Source organism: Chaetodon trifascialis, chromosome 16, assembly GCF_039877785.1.
Source record: "Chaetodon trifascialis isolate fChaTrf1 chromosome 16, fChaTrf1.hap1, whole genome shotgun sequence".
Lineage (NCBI taxonomy): Eukaryota > Metazoa > Chordata > Actinopteri > Chaetodontiformes > Chaetodontidae > Chaetodon > Chaetodon trifascialis.
In genome coordinates, this window is record NC_092071.1 from 15,511,003 (window position 1) to 15,528,994 (window position 17,992).

The 17,992-nt window shown below is 43.0% G+C and overlaps 2 protein-coding genes across 2 annotated transcripts; one reads left to right on the top strand and one right to left on the bottom strand.

The window, feature by feature from the left end:
• Positions 1–1,285: 1,285 nt before the first annotated feature.
• hsd20b2 (hydroxysteroid (20-beta) dehydrogenase 2) lies at positions 1,286–6,600 on the top strand. The gene is made up of 11 exons (XM_070982357.1): positions 1,286–1,496; positions 2,430–2,476; positions 2,660–2,735; positions 2,859–2,969; positions 3,416–3,483; positions 3,613–3,657; positions 3,782–3,816; positions 3,910–3,991; positions 4,143–4,208; positions 5,828–5,977; positions 6,074–6,600. Exons 1-11 carry the CDS (start codon positions 1,346–1,348, stop codon positions 6,170–6,172), a joined length of 930 nt encoding a protein of 309 aa, XP_070838458.1. The 5' UTR covers positions 1,286–1,345; the 3' UTR covers positions 6,173–6,600.
• slc12a9 (solute carrier family 12 member 9) lies at positions 6,405–17,323 on the bottom strand. The gene is made up of 14 exons (XM_070982355.1): positions 16,963–17,323; positions 13,154–13,385; positions 12,931–13,065; positions 12,701–12,838; positions 12,270–12,572; positions 12,022–12,129; positions 11,711–11,822; positions 11,467–11,624; positions 11,297–11,379; positions 11,082–11,206; positions 10,501–10,693; positions 10,242–10,416; positions 8,897–9,043; positions 6,405–8,781 (listed from the first exon to the last, which is right to left on the bottom strand). The coding sequence occupies exons 2-14, from the start codon at positions 13,356–13,358 to the stop codon at positions 7,952–7,954; spliced, it is 2,712 nt and encodes a 903-aa protein (XP_070838456.1). The 5' UTR covers positions 13,359–13,385; positions 16,963–17,323; the 3' UTR covers positions 6,405–7,951.
• Between the last annotated feature and the right edge of the window lie 669 nt (positions 17,324–17,992).

The following is a 17,992-nucleotide window of genomic DNA, read 5'->3' on the forward strand; positions in this document are numbered from 1 at the left end:
AGCAACTTTAACAGAGTATTTTGCAGAGTTTGTGAGTGCACAGATCTAAAATGACTGTATGGATTGTCAGAGAAATACAAAGAGAAATAAAATGTTCAGCTTTTTCTCATCAGTTGGATCACAGGGCTGTTTACGTATGTACAGCTGGTATTTGTGGCCTATCACAAACACTATCACTCAGACATTTAATCAAGAGCTCTCTCAGTTTATCAATGTACAGATGCTGATTTTACATGAATGGGTAGGACTGTTTCTGCAGACATTGAAACGTGACAGACTGTAACTGCAGCAAGGACTTATCAGCTGACTGAAATACTGTCTCACGTTCTCAGCTACGTTATTGTTTTTATCTCCATGGCAGCTACTGGAGGAGTTATAGCCTTGTTTTGGGCTTTAGTGATTAGATGCAAGCAAGCAAGCATTGCAAGTTGCATTGTGGGAAATGTAGGATCTCATAATGACTTTAAACATTCTCTTTTTTTTAATTATGTCTGCAGTGAATCGCTCAGCTTTATGAAGGTGAAACACCAAATTGCTGTAGTATCCCGTGAAGGTAAGTTTCTTGTTTTAGTGATTCTGTGCTGTCTCTTTAACAACAATCTTTTTCAGATCAGCTGAGGCAGACGAACATCTTTTTGCATGTTGCAACAAGTATTGTTCAGAACATCCTAGAAAAAGCTCTCAATCTTCAGCTGTACACAATACATTTTAACAGTTTGAAGACATCTCTATACCCCAATCAGATGATCTTTTTCCGTCAGCAGCCTTAAACATTTAATTTTCTTATTTTTCTTGCAATATCCACACATGCATGTGATGTTTTTTTAAAAAAAACAATTTTATTATTCTCACTGTGAAATGGCCTATAACCAGAAAAACATGATCATCAACAAATATTTAAGCAACCAAATCCTCAGTGTTTAAGGATTGTGCAACCTCAAGCCATGGAAACCAAATGAATACACAAAGGAACAAAGTCCTAAGGTGATCCTGACGATCTTCAATATGCTAAATTCAGATACAACACTGGAAGCCGCCGAGGTGGCTTCTTCTGCGAGGTGTTTGGATAGAAAATGATGTAGTATCATTGAATGGTGGTTTGAATAGTTCCCTCAGTTCAGTCTGCGGGGAGTTTCTAAGGCTCAGGTGTATTGTGTAGCTTTAGAGCTGTTGTTCCAGCTCCCTCGTGACAGCAGCACACAGTGAGGGGTGGAGTAGTGTGGGAGGAGTACAGTACACAAGAAGTTCTCATTTCCTCTAATATGAAATTAGGATGAACCACACTTTAAACCTTTGCTCATCGTGCTACAAAGGAGTCCTGTTCAGTTCATAGCTCAGCAGCAAAATGTCATTTACTGACATACTGGCCGTTGTCGGGGGATTTACTGTTGTTTTCCACCTGTTGAAGTTGGCCTGGAGATGTTGGTGTGGATTCAGAGAGTATATTTTGTCAAAGCTTTGGCAGGTGGATTTAAGAACATACGGGAAATGGGCAGGTAATATCAAAGAAAATGACCTTTCTGTCGTTCACAAGTTCCTTTCATAGAAAAATGAATTATTACCAGTATCAGACTTAAGGTGTTTGCTACTATAAAATTATAGGTAATGTTGCTTTCACTGACTAGTGTGTGTGTGTGTGTGTGTGTGTGTGTGTGTGTGTGTGTGTGTGTGTGTGTGTGTGTGTGTGTGTGTGTGTGACACTTGGTATTTATCACTTTATTGGGTCCCCTTAATGTAAATCATTAAATTTTAGGGTGAAGACTGAGGATAGTGTTATGGGTTAGGTACGGTTAGGGTGGGTTTAGGGTTAGGAATAGGCAGATAGTGGTTTGGTTTGGTTAGGGTTAGGGTTAGGGTAAGGCTCCAGGAAATGAATATAAGTCTATGTAATGTCCCCACAAGTGATAAAAGCACAACGTGTGTGTGTGTGTGTGTGTGTGTGTGTGTGTGTGTGTGTGTGTGTGTGTGTGTGTGTGTGTGTGTGTGTGTGTGTGAAAGGTCAGAGGAACAGACGGATGATGCTGATCTTATGTAAGACTGTGACTTAATGAACAACACAAGGTTTTCTCTTAACATTCCACTGGCAGCACAAACCGGACTTCCTATCTGAGAGCAGTTTGATGAGGAATTCAGTAACCCGCCCACATTCCTACTTAATGGGTCCCATTAAGTAGGAATGGGTCTTAGTGATGGCTCTCTCTTTTTTTTTCTTCTTTTTTTTTACTTCTGACACTTTCTGTTGAAAAAACTATGGTTCAATGTTTTGACTGGCAAGGATTCAGTCATGCAGACTGTTTAAAATACAGAATTACATGCAACATTTTTGGGAAAAGCACAATTTAGAATTTAAGAATGATGAAGAAGAAGGTGATTGTAAATGAATGTGAAATAGATTCATCTGACATGTCTGTGTTTTCTCCTTTTTGCAGTTGTCACTGGTGCCACATCTGGAATTGGTAAAGCTTATGCCAGTGAGGTGAGTCTCCAGCTTCCCTCATCAGCAATTTCTCTCCACTTTTTGGTCCAAATTTCAAGCTTTGCGCATTGGACAGTTGAGTGATATTTGCAAAGCTTGTTTAGATTGAGTGTTTTCATCAGTGCTGAGTCTTGTGGGTTAAGAAAGCTGACCAACTTGTCTGTCTGCATGTCGCTGTGTAAGCTGGCACGAAGAGGCCTGGATGTTGTTTTGGTAAGCAGATCTAATGATAAACTTCAAATGGTTGCCAAAGAGATAGGTGAGTCAAATGAAAAATTACACTCTCTACAGCTGTTTCCCAATCAGAGAGGACACGATTGACTTTCCGTGTGCAGTTCTGGAGCACTTGCAGTGACCTAAAAATACTCCTTGTGTCCTGCAGAGGATCATTATGGACGAAAGACTCGCACCATCCAAGTGGACTTCACAGACGGCCACAGCATCTACCCTGTTATAGCCAAAGAACTGCAGGGACTGGAGATTGGAATTCTGGGTAATAGGACAACCTCACAGTTGACAGGACTCCAGCAAGTCACAGCTGGCCACGAAATAGTCCCTCACACAGGTGGATTCTGTTACCATCAAACAGAGCCAGGCTAACCTTTTCCACATCTCCACCCTTGCGCTCAGCTGATCTCATGGTGTCCAGGCTGTAGCTTCATATTTGCCACACAGGTGACAGAATGGTCGCATCCAGCTCTCTATTTCAAAAAATGTCACTATTCCAGGCTGACGCACACACGTAGGCTAATTCAACCAAATGACTGTGAGCACAATGAACGCAAGCAAATTCCTCCTGAACCTTGGCAGACCTAAATTAGCAGTGTCTGACTCTGACCCAAATAGTTGAAGGGGAAAAGAGGAGATTCGTCAAAGACCTGAAGTAAGACAAATGCTTCCTAACGATGGCTCTGGTTTGTGTCTTTGTTTCCCACACAGTTAACAATGTAGGAATGACCTCTTCCGATAATTTTGCCTATTTCCTGGAAATACCTGATGCAGAAAAGGTAAGTTTTGCAATGCAAATGTCATTTTCTGAAGACTGGATGATTTGTTCCTACTGACTCAGGCTGTTAGAGGTCACGTTATCTCTGATTTGTAGCTCACATATTTCCCTTGTGTGTATATTCTGACAGAAAATCACTCATCTTATCAACTGTAACACGCTGTCTGTCCCACAGGTAAGATGATGCCTTTATGAGCACGTTTTATCACCTTATCTGCTGTATCTGAACACATGTTTGGATTTTGTTAACAGCTATTGCTACATATTGAAAAATTATGGTTTATATCTTCTTCACTCAGATGACTAGACTCGTTCTTCCAGGCATGCTTGAAAGGTATTGTCACAAACATCCAGAAGCTAATGGTGAGTATGAAGTAATGAGAACAAAGGATGAATTTGTTGATTTTTGTCTTCCATCTCCTTCTAGAGGGACAGGACTGATCATTAATATCTCCTCTGAAGTGGGCATCCACCCCCAGCCTTTGTTGTCCCTTTATTCTGCCACTAAGGTACTTCCTCATCCATTTATTTACATGCAAACATTCATTCAAACGCATCCCGGCCAGATCACACTCACACACACGCTGATTGGTGCACAACTTCACAGCAACACCCGCTGGTCTGCTTGCTTTGTGACTTTGACTTTCTTGTTTATTTCAGATTTTTGTGAGATATTTCTCTCAGCTTCTGCACGCTGAATACAAGTCAAATGGAATTATTGTTCAGGTAAAGTTTGCGACACCTAACTGAAGTCCAAACATTGCAAAGCTCATTCACATGAACTCAAGTGGAGGAGATTTAAAATATTACAGAAAGCATGGTCTTATAAAGTGAATTTTGTGTATTTTTTTTAGCCTTCAATTTTCTTAATATATATCTTAATGTTAAGAAAATTTCATCCTGTTACCAAAACAAAACAGCTTGTCTCTAGAAAAGAAAACGTTGACACTTGATTGCCAAAACTGATTTACCCAAACTGCATTCTCTGGATGATACAGTTGATTTGTGATGAGGATCGCTTAACTTCACTTAGCTAAAGATTTGCATTGAGTGGGACATTTTACAGTCAGTGCTGTCCAAACAATGGAGATAGTTCCTAAAATAGACTTTTTTTTTTTTTGCTTTTTTCTACTGCAATTTCCTATTAATTAGTGGCCTATGTTCATGCCCATACCAGTATATTAGTGATTAGCTAATATCAGCCAATTTATTAGCCCAAGCCATTTATTATCCAGCTCTAACTTACAGAGTGTAAGGGAAATTCTCCGTGTTGCTTGTTGAGAGTTGCTAATTCTCTGAAGAATTACAGACTCGGTGTGATGAATCAGGTCTCTTTAATACATGCGGCATGGAGGGAAGACTCATGCAGAGTGTTCTCTCCAGATCTCCACAATGCCTTGGCTTTTATACTTTTCAACAAAAGGACAGATGGTTATCACACACACCTGGTAATCATAAACCTTCCTTCAAAGACAACGACCATTTGGGGGAGTTCACTCATCCGTTTCTTTAGGGTTTGTACTATACCATAAACTCCTCAGGTACAGTGAATTGTACCTTTACCTTCCCCCTCTATCCAGTGTCCCCCACTGAATGTCCTTTGATGTTCTTTCTCCCCTCAGTGACAAAGGGCCATAAAGAGTTTTACAATTCATACTGTAGACTGATTCCCAGGATTAGTAAGTCATCTAATTCCTACAAGAGACAAACTGTCTTACCCTTAATTCACGTAAACTGAGGGTTGAGTAATACAGGGTGATGAGGGATCCACTTTAAGTACAGGTATAACTGGATTTCGGGACACTGGAAATGTCATTGTGGAGGTGGGAAGTTATTTTCCATGAAGTTGCTAATGAGGGTAAAAACAGAAAGGAATGCAGAGACAGATCATGGATTGTTTACAGGGAGAGGTGGACAGGTTTTTACCAGATCTTATCCAATAATACACAGTGTCACAACATCACATGTAATGTACAAAATCAACCCAACCAAAATGCAGCCCTATTTATATATTTATTTATTTTGGCCTTTTTTAAGCTTTTATGGTTAGACAATAAGCAAGATGAAAGCATTCAAGTTACATTTGAAGCTGTCGTGTATGCAGCCAAAGACTAATTTTGTGAACAGTGAGTTTTTATTGGTTGAACAAACATGCAGCTCATAAACGAAACCTTTGCCCCCTGCTGCTCTCACTGACTCACGTTATCTTCCTGTTTTAATCCACTGCATGTGAAGCTGCATCAGATACACTGTGGGTCCTGCTGGACTGGACTGCTCTTGTTTTATTTTTTCATGTGATGTAAAGGGAAGTTCAAACTGTCAAACCGCGGTCCATCTCTCCCCAGTGCGTCGCCCCCTTCCTGGTTTCCACCAACATGACAAACAACATGACAGTCAACTTCTTTGTGAAGAGTGCTTCAGGGTTCGTCCGGGAGGCCCTGAACACTGTGGGTCACTCCAGCTACACCAGCGGCTGTCTGTCCCATGCGCTCCAGGTCAGAGACATGACAAACTACCGTATCAGCACTTACAAACTGTCAGCTGCTGCAGTACCTCACTGTCTCTCCTTCTCTTTCCCCGTCATCCTGCAGGACATGGCGTTCACTATACTCCTACCGGACTGGCTTCGTATGTCATCAGTCTTCATCAGAAAGCTACAAAACCTCTCAAAAGTCACCAAATATGAATGACGAGTGGCAGGGAAAAGGAGAAGCTCGGTGAAAAGGAGGAGTAGTCGTGGGCCTGCATCTGCACACAGGATGAAATTCATTCAATGAAAAGGCATGATTGTGAGTTTTGCAGCTAAAAGGAGGCATTATAATAGAATCAGCGTAGGTTCACTTCTCACATACATGCAATGTATGTAAAATTATAGCAAGACTGCTGTAACACATAAGTTACACACTACAAGTAAATACTGTGAAGTGTATTTATTCTCAATTATTTTATCTTTGGAGCAAATATGTTGAACAGCCTTATGACCTCGTTTTTTAAGTACTGTTGGGTCACCATATCTGCATGGGAGCATACGAGTCTCTCCCCTCTATTGTTTCTATGAATATTTGCATGAAAGAAACACAGACGTGATCTCTGTTTGTATTGCATTAAAGCAATCTTTAAATACATGTTTTCTGTTAAAATTTTACAGTATTACAGTTACAAAGGTAACAATGCACAGTACATTTGACGTAGATTTACTCCTGTGGCAAATAGCAGTGTAATGTGTACATCTACAGACCAGACAAGTGTCACTCCTTTAAGGCTTTCTCACTGATCATACATACACACATGCATACAAATGAGCACAACTCTACATGGAACATGCCAAAAGGGCAAAGCCAAGTCGTGCAAATGGCTTTTTCAGGAACTACTTTCTTGTGTTTTGTTCAAAACTCCATGTGAGTGTTGCAACACTGTAAAGTTAACATGAGAAGAATGCAGTAACATTTTATTCTGTGTTCTGTAAAAGTGCTTCATTAACTGTTGTAAAAAATGTGACACCTTGCTCTGCTTTCAATCTTGGCTGAATCACTGTTAGACCTGGTTCTGACTGAGACTGGATGAGGATGGACCTCCACTTTAACCATCAGCATAACCCTTTTCAGAGTCAGCATCATGAAGGACAAAAAACAAATACATTTCTTTCAAGTTAGCACGCACAACAGCAGCAATGCTACTCACCATTCTGAGGTCAAACTTACAAAACCGATCCCTTTGGGAAGACTAGAGCTACACAGTTAACAGCAAAAGAAAACATTTGCAGATGTGCATTGAAAACAAAACTCACGACATCAGCTCAGAAACAATAAGTATTTGGATCCAGTAACCAGCAGAAATGTGAGCGTGTAGGAAAAAGCAGGCAGTAAAAACTCAAAAAAACAATGATTATGCTTTCGCACATCGCCATTTAGAAACTGAACCAGGAAAATAAGTTCTTACTGCAGTCAAAATACCACAAATTCATTTTATCCCTGAAATTATATATGGACATTTCCATATTCGATGTCCTAGACAACCCGTAATGCTCAAAACAAACTGTGTTTTTGTTCTGAGGAACCTTTGACACATTGTTTATCTCTCTCTCATGTCAAAAGACAGACCTAAAGCTAATGCAAACAAGAGGTTATATCAACATAAATCACAACTGCAAATATTAGTATTCTCCCTTTGCTTGGCTCAAGCCAGTTCAAGTACATGAAAATAGGAAAATATCCTATCTGAAAACAAAAACCTAAAGTGGCTGATTCTAAAAATGCACTCGACTGTGGTCCTTTTCTAAGCCTCAGTAAAATGGCAAAAAAAAGCTGCATTAGGTGAAAGTACAGTAACTGCTGCTACATACTATACCTTAGCATCCTCTTTTCATGACATTATGTGTTGATTTTACATGTAACCGGAGTTTACACTTGCATTGCTGCATGTAGATTATCAAATGATATAATAGGAACAAAACTCACGAGTGCACATGCTCACAGATCAGTGTAGGTGACGGGGGTGACACCGTGGATCAGGAGCGTTGGCCCTAAACTATTGGTCACTGCTTCCACCTGAGCCAAGTACTGCTGCGACTGGCTGTGATGAGCAGGAGGTCGAGGTAAATACAGGAAGCGAACAGCAGCCTGCGAGCTGTGCTCCATCAACATGCAGTTCACAGCGGACAGGAAGCCCTTGGACAGAGCTTGCGTCGGCTCCTCGTCCGGATGAATGTGGTGCTGCACCACAGAGTCCCACGGCACGATCTTTATCGACGCCCTGATCCTCAGCTTCCTCAGCAACTCTCGGAACGTCTCCTCATTTACCACCCAGCCCTGGTCACTGGACTCAGTCTCAACGTTCAGGAAGATTCTCATTCTCGCATGGCGCCACTTGTTGGACATGTTGAGCACACAGGCCATCTGCAGCAAGAAGAGGCTGCACACATCCTCATAATCACGGCTGCCTGGCTGGAACAGATTGAGAGGCCACACATCTATAGTCCGCTCCGACCCGTCGACCTTGCTATCTTTACCCTCTCCCTCTAACTGGAAGAAATAGCGAGCAAGGCACACGTTCTTGCTCATTTTAATGGCGTCAGAAACGATCCCTACATACTCCTCTGGTGATAACCAGCGTGGGCTCTCGACGTGTCGGACCGGGGGGAAATGGGCCTGCAGTGAAGGCAAGTCCACCCCGAAATTAAACTCGCCCTTAGTCCCTTGTCCCACTGAAGAGTCACAGAATGCAGTATCTTGCAGGAAGAAGTCCTCAGGAGTGCAGCTGTCATAGAAACCCAAAACCAGTGTGTTGGGCTTCATGCCACCTTGTAGAGAGGAGCAGAAAAGAGTGCACATGAGTCACAGAGAGCAGATAAAGCAACGTCATAATCTGTACTGCGTATGCGCATGTGAGCTGGGATAAGAGACATTAGAGCTCACCAAGGCCTGTGATGCGCAGCAGGTGCTGTGTTCCCTGTCTGACGGAGAGAGAAAGCGTCAGGTCTACAAAGGCCTTCACCCCGAGTTTATCAACCAGGCTCAACCAGAAGTTGTACTGCTGCTGGACCGGGTCTGAGGGCAGGGTGTCTGAATTTGAATAAGACAAACGGTAATGTTATACAGGGCTTCAGTTCATAGATGCAATTCTGGATACGTGTCAGCAGAGCTGCAGAAAAGAGGTAAGTAAACAGTGGTGAAAGAAGTACTCCATTACAAGAAAAAATCCTTCATTTGACAGGTTTTTTTTTTTACTTAAGTAGTATTCTAAAGCAAAAGTACTTGTTCTGCATTTAAAGGTCCCCCAGACCTGATATATTATTATGTATTACGCTATTAGATGGTTGATACTGATGCATCAATGCATAAGAAGCATTTCACTGTGGTATCTGGTTGATGTGGAGCCAGTTTTAACTACTTTACATACATATATTAATGTAGTTAATTGCGGTTTCTCAAAGGGGTCATAAAATAATCTGAGTGACTGTGAGATGATTGGTGGGGTGAGAAAGAAGAAAAAAAAAACTTTCTTTATGAAGAATTGGAACACTTGATCTCTTTCTAATCAGTTCCAAGCCAAAAGGTTTGTGAAGCACTAAGTTAACCTTGAATAATGAATTTAAGATGCTTCCCAATTGTTTTTTTTTTTTTTTTTGGGTTGTTTGTTTTTTTAATCTTAGTCTGAAAAGACATGTTAATGCATGTATAAAGGTAAACAGTACAATATTTGAAATGGAGTAAAAGAATAAAGCAGCATAAAATGGAATCACTCAAGTAAAGTACAAGTACCTCAAATGTATATTTAAGTACAGTATTTGACCAAATGTACTGTACACTTTCCACCACAGAAATTGTTTATAGCCATTGTAATGTGTCCTAATGGTCACCAGGGGGCAGATAGGCAAACTGTGAGTTAAGTGAATAAACAACAGAATGTCAGCTGCTTTCTGTGCCCTTTGGGTGTGTCACACTATATATTTTCTTACAGTTTGGAAAGGATAATACTTATTTAGCAAAACAATCAAGGAGTCCACATTTGACTTTCAACTCTCAGCTCTGATGTCACAGCAGTGCAGAGAAAACATACTCTTGTATCAATAATGCAAGACAAGCAGCAGATGGAAAGTGAAAGCCCTACAGGTAGCCTTCCACGATGGAGTTCAGGTAAAAGAGTTCAGCTTCAGATGGGGAGGGGGGATGAAACCACAAAGGAAAATGATTCAAAGATAAGAATAATTTAATACTGTTTGCTGCAGATGGCCAGCACAGACCATCCACGGAGAATTACCCAGATCTCCCAGCTGCACGTGGCCCAGCACAAACAGCCCTCCCTTCTTCAGCTGGTTGACAAACAGGATGAGCTGGCAGGAAGAGCGAGGGTTGGCCACCATTAACAACACCTGCGGCCTCCAGAACTTCACATGGTCTTTCCTCACATCCAGCATCAGCAGATATTTACGCACCTAAACCAAAAGGAAGACAGCGCTGCTAACAAACCAATCTGTGTGTGTCTGATTGTGTGCGTGTGTGTGCAGGAGTCCAGATACCTGATGGAAAATGAGAGCCTGGCTGATGTAGCCCCAGCTGCTGGTGGGCGATCTGTAGTGGAGGAAAAGCAGCAGCAGCAACAGGAGCACGATGCTGCCTGACGAGTACACGGGGTTGATGACGAACATCATCACTAAACAGCTCAGCAGGCCCAGCAGGCAGGTGTGCCAGGAGAAGAGCTGGAAGGTCGGCCTGTTCAACACACAGCGAGCATGAAAAACAGAAGCGGGCAGAGGCGATAAAATCACTTTTACTGTGCCATAAAATATATGAGAGTAATATAACAAGTGAGGCTGATAGAGTTGTTAAACTATATCATGTGGAGTCTCATCTCACTCTTTGAGCCTGTAATCACTAAAACACCTTCCTTTATATACCATTTTCTACGAACTGCTTTGTCACTAAAACCTTAAGTGCTCATCTTCATTTGATTTTTTTTTTTTTCCTGAAACATTTGATTCACTGTTGGATTCAATTTAAGTCCGTTGGAAAATATGATCATAATGCCTACTGCTGAGACACGTCACTAGAGATGACCGATTTCTTATTTTTCCTTTAATAACGATTGATCTTTTATTACCTGAAATTTGGAGCCGACGCCCACTCAAGAGCCAAACAGGCCAGGTCAACCGCAGCGTAGGCAAGCAAGTAGAAAACAGTCACCAAACTTGCTATAGCATTGAGCTCACCTGCAAACACTACACACTGAAACACAAACACACCACAGACCATAGTTTACGACAAATGTTGTAATTCTGAAAATACACAACCGCAAGCCACGGAGACTGCGCTCACCTGTGCCAGACCCCAGGTGTACAGCACTGCCACCCACGGATTCCCCGAGCTCGATGTGATGGCAGCTGGAGCTAATGGCAAACCTGTGAGGAGAAAAGCGCCTTTCAGAAAATGACTCACACACATGCAAAGAAGGCCCCGATATGATGAGTAAAAACCTCAAGCCTCACCAAAGAGGTCATCCAGAGCAAGAGCGTGGAGGATACGGGACGCGCCGATCATAGTGCACATTGCAGCCGACAGAGAGGCGCAGTATATCCCGATGGTGACGAACGGAGGCCAGATGTTTATTTTCTGGAGGAACCCATAATCCTGAATCAACAGTGTCCTAAAGAAAAAGAACAACTACTCATTTGTGTCGTGACTTGAACTTATTGTTGATCTCTCTTTTAGTATTAATGGAGCATTTCAGACCTTTCACAGGTGGCGCTGACCAAGATGAAGAGGAGGGCGTAGACTGTGAAGGTGTAAAAGACAGCTACGATGGTGCCTTTAGGGATGGAAATGCTCGGTGTCTTCAGCTCCCCTTCAGGGACGTGTGGCATAAGAACAAACATCAGGGTGAGTTTCATGTTTGTGTGTGTGTGCCCCTGTGACAGTTATACTATTAGATATTACATCAAGCCAAGTTGCTCAAAAATGTGGTAACACATACAGCATATCAGCCAATGTACTGACACCCTTCACTGCAATGTGATTATACATGTAAGACAACAAGCTTTAACCTGACATGTTGGCTCCAGCCATGATCCCCGTGCAGCTGGTGAACATGACGGCGAACACGGTGGCAAAAGACATGACAGATTTGGTGCTGTAGTCCAAAGCGTAACCAGCTGCAACGAGAAAAATGAGGAACAACAGCAGGGCCATTAAAAGACGCTTCTAAATTTATAAGCGTCACAAAGCTTTGCTCGTGAACCCACTTTCACATCCTCACTGACATCAATCTGGTGTGTCCCCCCCCAACACTCACAGCCCAGGTTGTTTCTCAGAGTGGTGGCATTAAAGCCGGTGTAGCTGGCGTTGTAGTGGACGGTCTGATTGCCGGATCTCTGGTGGGTGATGACAAAATCTCGAGGCTTGACCGCCACAGAACTGATGAAGATGGACAGCAAGGATACAGTGACCACCAGCAGGATGACGAAGGCGGTGCGGGAGTAGATGTGAGCGCCCACCAGACACACAAGCAGACACAGCAGCAGGACGACTGAGGAGTAGAGCACTGTGTACCAGTAACCCTGAGGGAGCACATGCACCCCCCCGGACAGAGAGGACTCTATGACAGAGGAGAACAGGCAGAAAACTGAGAGCCCTCCAAAAAATGCACATTCATTTATGCTGTTGTAGGAACAAAAGTTGGATGTTAGGTAGCTAGAAAATTACATAAAAGAATATAAATCTTACCAGGATCTGAACCAAATACATCAAGTATCGCCTCCACAAGCCCAAGGACGTACTCTCCACATGCACACACTTTGGCCAGGAAGAACATCAAACCAATGCTTCCTCCGAACTCTGGGCCCAGAGACCGGCTTATCATGTCTGGTCACATTTTGTTAAGGCCGATGTTTCAACTGAAAAGAGTGAAACTCAAGAAAAACAACATTTTGAACACGTTTGTTCTCCAAGGATACAGTAGGCTCCGCCACCTTGTATGGCACCATTGGTGGAAATGGCACAGATGGAGAGTATTGTAAGAGATATGATGGTGTAGGCTACGATCAGCATTAAAAGACCCTGTAACAGCCCGGCATGGCCAACCACAAACCCTGCAAGAGAGATTGCATCAGTGTCATTTATAATGTAAGCGATGTATTCAAACACCCACTGTCTGCAAACCGTAGCAGCATCACCCACCGCTTCTCAGGAAGAGCACAATGCTGAACATGGAGAGGATGGTCGGCACCATCACCCCAAAAAAAGTGTTCAGTTTGCGGGGGTCTTTACTCGGTGTCCCAGAGCTGGTCTCAGGGGTGGCGTCCGACTCCGCACCACATGGGCCCGAGGTCACAGTAAGACCACATACCCCTGAGGTGATCAGAGGGGTGCGTTCGGTAGACATGGTTGGTGAAGAGCCCGTCTGCTTGGCCTGTGAAAAAGAAGTGAGTGAGGACAGGTTTCAAAGAGACCCACGGGCAATAATCTCTTAATTCATCTCTTATGCACAGTTCTCCTTTTTAACGCTGCTTAGCCTAGGTATTTAGCACAGTTAGCCGTGCACAGTTTAGCACGCCGGGGGATTGTTGGCATTTACTGTGCGGGCGACGTAACCAGGCTCAGCAGCCTGCCAGTGAACAGGGCAACTATGAGGGGCTGTACTATCGGATTATCACCTGTTGAGGTACACAGTGATAATATGAGACAGGACGTGCTGGGGCTAGCTGGTTAGCATGCTAACTTCAGTAGATATCTCTGCAGCACAACACATGGATGTTTTTGACATAATGTCACTGCTACTTCTTCACATTCTGCTGATAATCTTACTTCCCTTTTTGAACATTTTAAACTAAAATTCGTACATATTGCACCTGTAAGCATTCCCGCCTCTTTTAAGGAACAAAGTGAGACCGTTCACTTGTCCTGCAGAATATGGTGTCAGTTAGATTTCATCATGTATGCAGCTTTTGTTTACTTGATGTGCTGTTCTCTGTTTCAAATGTAGCAACAAACCACAAACACACAGGCAGGCACCCTTATCGTGCATAAGTACACAGTAACAGTTTTACCCTTTCCAGTGCTTCCTAAAAATGAACATCATCATGTGCACAGCTGCACATGTGAAGCTTGTGATGCATCGCCTTGTGAATGCAGCCAGCATCAGATAAACAACCCGTTCACTTGAGCACTCAGGTGCCGCTCGATCACCTGATGCTAGGATGATTCATTTGACCTGTTCTTTTACTTTCCTCCACTCGGTCGCCTCTCTTCTTTGCGCCCCCTCATAGAGAAGGGGCTGTGAGTGAAGTTTTTGCGACTCACTCTTCTTGAAGAAAGCTCGCACCTCAGGTCGGTATTTGCAGTCAGCTGCTTCACAGCTGCTTGTTTGTTTTTACATGTAGCTCACAGCAAAGAGCAGACGCACATCTCTGCTGAGCAGCCTGAGCGTGGCCCTCTGCGCACAGGTGACCTTGGTTTTCTCTCAGACGCCAGCATTCACCTTTGCCATTCTTCCTGCACAAGGCAGCTTTCATCACTGAGGCTGATGGCCAGTTATTAGATCATGTACAGGAATGACATAATAGGGAAACCCAAACTAGGACAGAAGTTTTACACCACAAAGCATGATGGGACATGAGAACACATAAGCTCCTAATTATAATATGGATCAAACCCAGTGACTGATTTCCTGTGTACAATTTTCACATTATTTTGAAAACAGAGCTGAAACAATGAGGCAATTAACTGATCTGAAAATGAATCGGCATCTTTTTTGCTAATTGCTTAATCGTACTAAAATGTCAGAAACTCACAGGCTCTCAGATGTGAGAATTGGCGTTGTCTCATATGATAGTTAATTGAATATGTTTTGAGTTTTAGACCATCAGTGGATATTTTACATGATTAATCGATTGATGATTAATCCAGGAAATAATCAGCAGATGAATTGATTGAGTAAATAATCGATGTTGCAGCCCAATCTGACAGATTTCTGAATGTGCTGTGAGTGTGATACTGTACAGGCATTAACCACTGGCTGACTAAAAGCCCTTAAAAACACTTCACCCAGTGGATCGGCTATTTTTAATATTGTTGCGCAACGTAAGTCTCGAGTACAATAAAAACTGATGAGACATGCTTTCAACCCCACCGTGATGAGATGACTTGTCAGTGGTTATAACAGGGAAGTTAAACTTTCAGTGAGAACTGACTACACGCAGTGATCCCTATCCCTATCCAGACGCCCCCAGAACACGATGAGTGCTTGCTTATATCTGATATCTGGTCCTGTGCTTGTAGTCCTGCCTTCACACACTGCGTACTATCATTGGCTGGAGGCTGCACACCAACTCTCCAAAGGTTGACAGCCAGGAACATCCCCGAGACAGCAAAATAAGAAAAAACAGGCAGAGTGCAGCGTCTGTGCAGATGCAGACACCAGCACACATTTCTTGTGGGTCATAAGTGATGAATGAGAGGGACGAGTGAGTCTATGCATTTTAGGAAAAATGCACTCATTCTGCCTTCAAATGTTTAGTTCCTCTATTGAAATTGATGCTGAATGTATTTAGCCTCACAGTCATGTTCTGTAGGATGCTGTTAGTATGAAGGCGTATTATGACCATTGTACAACAAATAAATAAATAGAGTTGGGGGAGGGGGGTAATATTCTGAGAAAACACAACTTTATGCGAAAAAACTTGGATATTCTCTGAGATTTAAGTTTTATATTTACAAGAAAAAAAAATCGCAAATACCCCCCCCCCCCCCCAAAATCACAAATATCTGAGATTATAAAGTCATACATTTGGGAGATAAATTCTCTGAGCTTAAATTCACAAATTCACAAGAAAAGAACAACATCACTTCATTTTACGAGGCTGGATCAATCTCATCACACCACAGATGCCACCGCTGTCGTGTTTTCTGCCTGCAGTGGAGGACCGAATCACGGATGTGGAAATTGGGGGTGCTGAGGGACCTGCAGCATCCCCTAAAATCTGGCATAATGAAAACCATCCAGTGATAAAAGTCTAAACTTATAGTGAGCTGAAACCTGATGTAACTCTGCATAACACTCAGGTTTATCTGTGAGGTTTATGAACTGGAGGTTCTGTTAACAGTGACCCCCTAACTCTGACCAACTTCCAGCCTCAAACAAATTCTACTTGGCTATCGGATTAAGCAATAAGGAAAAACTTATGATTTTAGCCAACAATCACCACATTATAATAAGCATCTGGACTTTGAGGGGACACTGCTGTGAATGGAGCCTATTCAGAAGAAAACAGTTTACTGATTTGGATGAGGTGATCACATGATGAGGTGAGGTGCACATGATGTTTGTGCATCAGGACCTAAAACATAACCTACAGATGCAAAGATATCACTGGTTACATCTACAGGCAATTTCTTCAGTGTCCAGATGCTTATGATAATATGGCGAGTCCGGGTTTAATATACAGCAAAGGACGAAAAGAGATTTTTTTGTTTCTTGCAAGTTTTTTGTAGTTAATTTGTGAGCAAATGTACGACTTTAATCTCAGAAATTCTGTCTTTTTCCTCATCTTATCACCCTCCTCCTACAGTAGCCCTTAACACACTTTCATATGTAAGTGGTGCACTGATTTGACAGGGATGCAGACCGCCTGAACCCACGTAAAAAGGCCATCTCTGGGTCCGTGGACCATACGTTAGAAACAAGTCGGTTACTAAAATAAATCACCGTTTCCATCATCTATCCGTAGCGTGAGGGTGGAGCAACTGCGGCAGACAAACTTTACGTCTTTTGCGGGGCGAAAGGGGTAAAAGCGTGGACACATACTACGCCACATCTGCTGCTGCGTCTCGCATTAATGTCTGTTTACGTTCTGAGAGTCTCTGTCAGGAAGTGACCGCGCCGGCGGCTCGCCCAGCTGTCAAAACACAACGCACACGGGCTAAAGAGCTCCTGCACGGTGCCAGAACCCGTAGTGTCCCCCCAAAACACCGACGACAGTCCAACTCACCCTGCTGAACGTCCTCGAGACAGTTTCGCCCACTTCCTGCTTCAGTCTTAGTTTCTGTCCTGAGTACGCCTGTCTCTGCGAGTCTCAGCGGGATGTTCCTGGAAGAAGATGTCCGGAGTCAGATGCGTAGTGGACGTTGAGATGTAGCCGCTGCTGGCCGGTGGACAGGGCAGAGCTGTGCCGAGAGTTTGATGCCGTGAAAGATGTGCTGCCCAATAACAACACGGCAGCCATGGCACGCCTCGTTCCCCTGTTATTTGTTCAAAAGTGTCACGAGAGTGCAGGAAGCGCCCATGTGACTGCCGAAAGGGGAGGGCGAGAAAAACCCCAAATATGAGCGAAGCTGCCGCATGTGTACAATAACCACACCCCTTATTCCCAGACCAGTCAAACCTCAGTAAAGATCAATAAACACATCAAGTGGAGCTATTTATCTGTTGTCTGCTCTTAAAAGAAGCTTAACTGCACGCAGACTTTACATGAGCATCTAATATAAAGCTGTACTGCAGGCTGGGCTGTAATGACACTTGTCTCCACCAGGGGTCACCACTGCGGCAAAGATGACGTGCATACAAACGGCGTAGGACTAACCAGAGACGTCAAGAAATGTTTTCACTCAAATAACGTGTTTTTTTCCACACAAGAAAACATTCAAAGAGTCAAAATCTGATGGATACAACAGTTTATATAATCCTGTATCCATTCTGCAGCAGGAAAACAAACCATCACTAAACCAGGAGGTTGATATGGGGACTGGATGATGGTTATGAGAGATAAAGGAAGGCGGGGTCTACTCAGTCAACCACTTGTTAGACATGCAGCATTTCAAAGAGACACCACATACCCCCATGACTTAACAGTTTTCTCAAGAAATGATTTCCAATTCTCTGCCCATGTCTTATGACAAACATGCAGCAGTGTAAAGTCCTCTAGCTGCAAACAATCGCCTGCAGAGAAAAACAGGGACTCTAATTTATTATGTCTCTTTTTTGATCATATTCAAAAGATAACTTCCATTAAAGGAGACAGA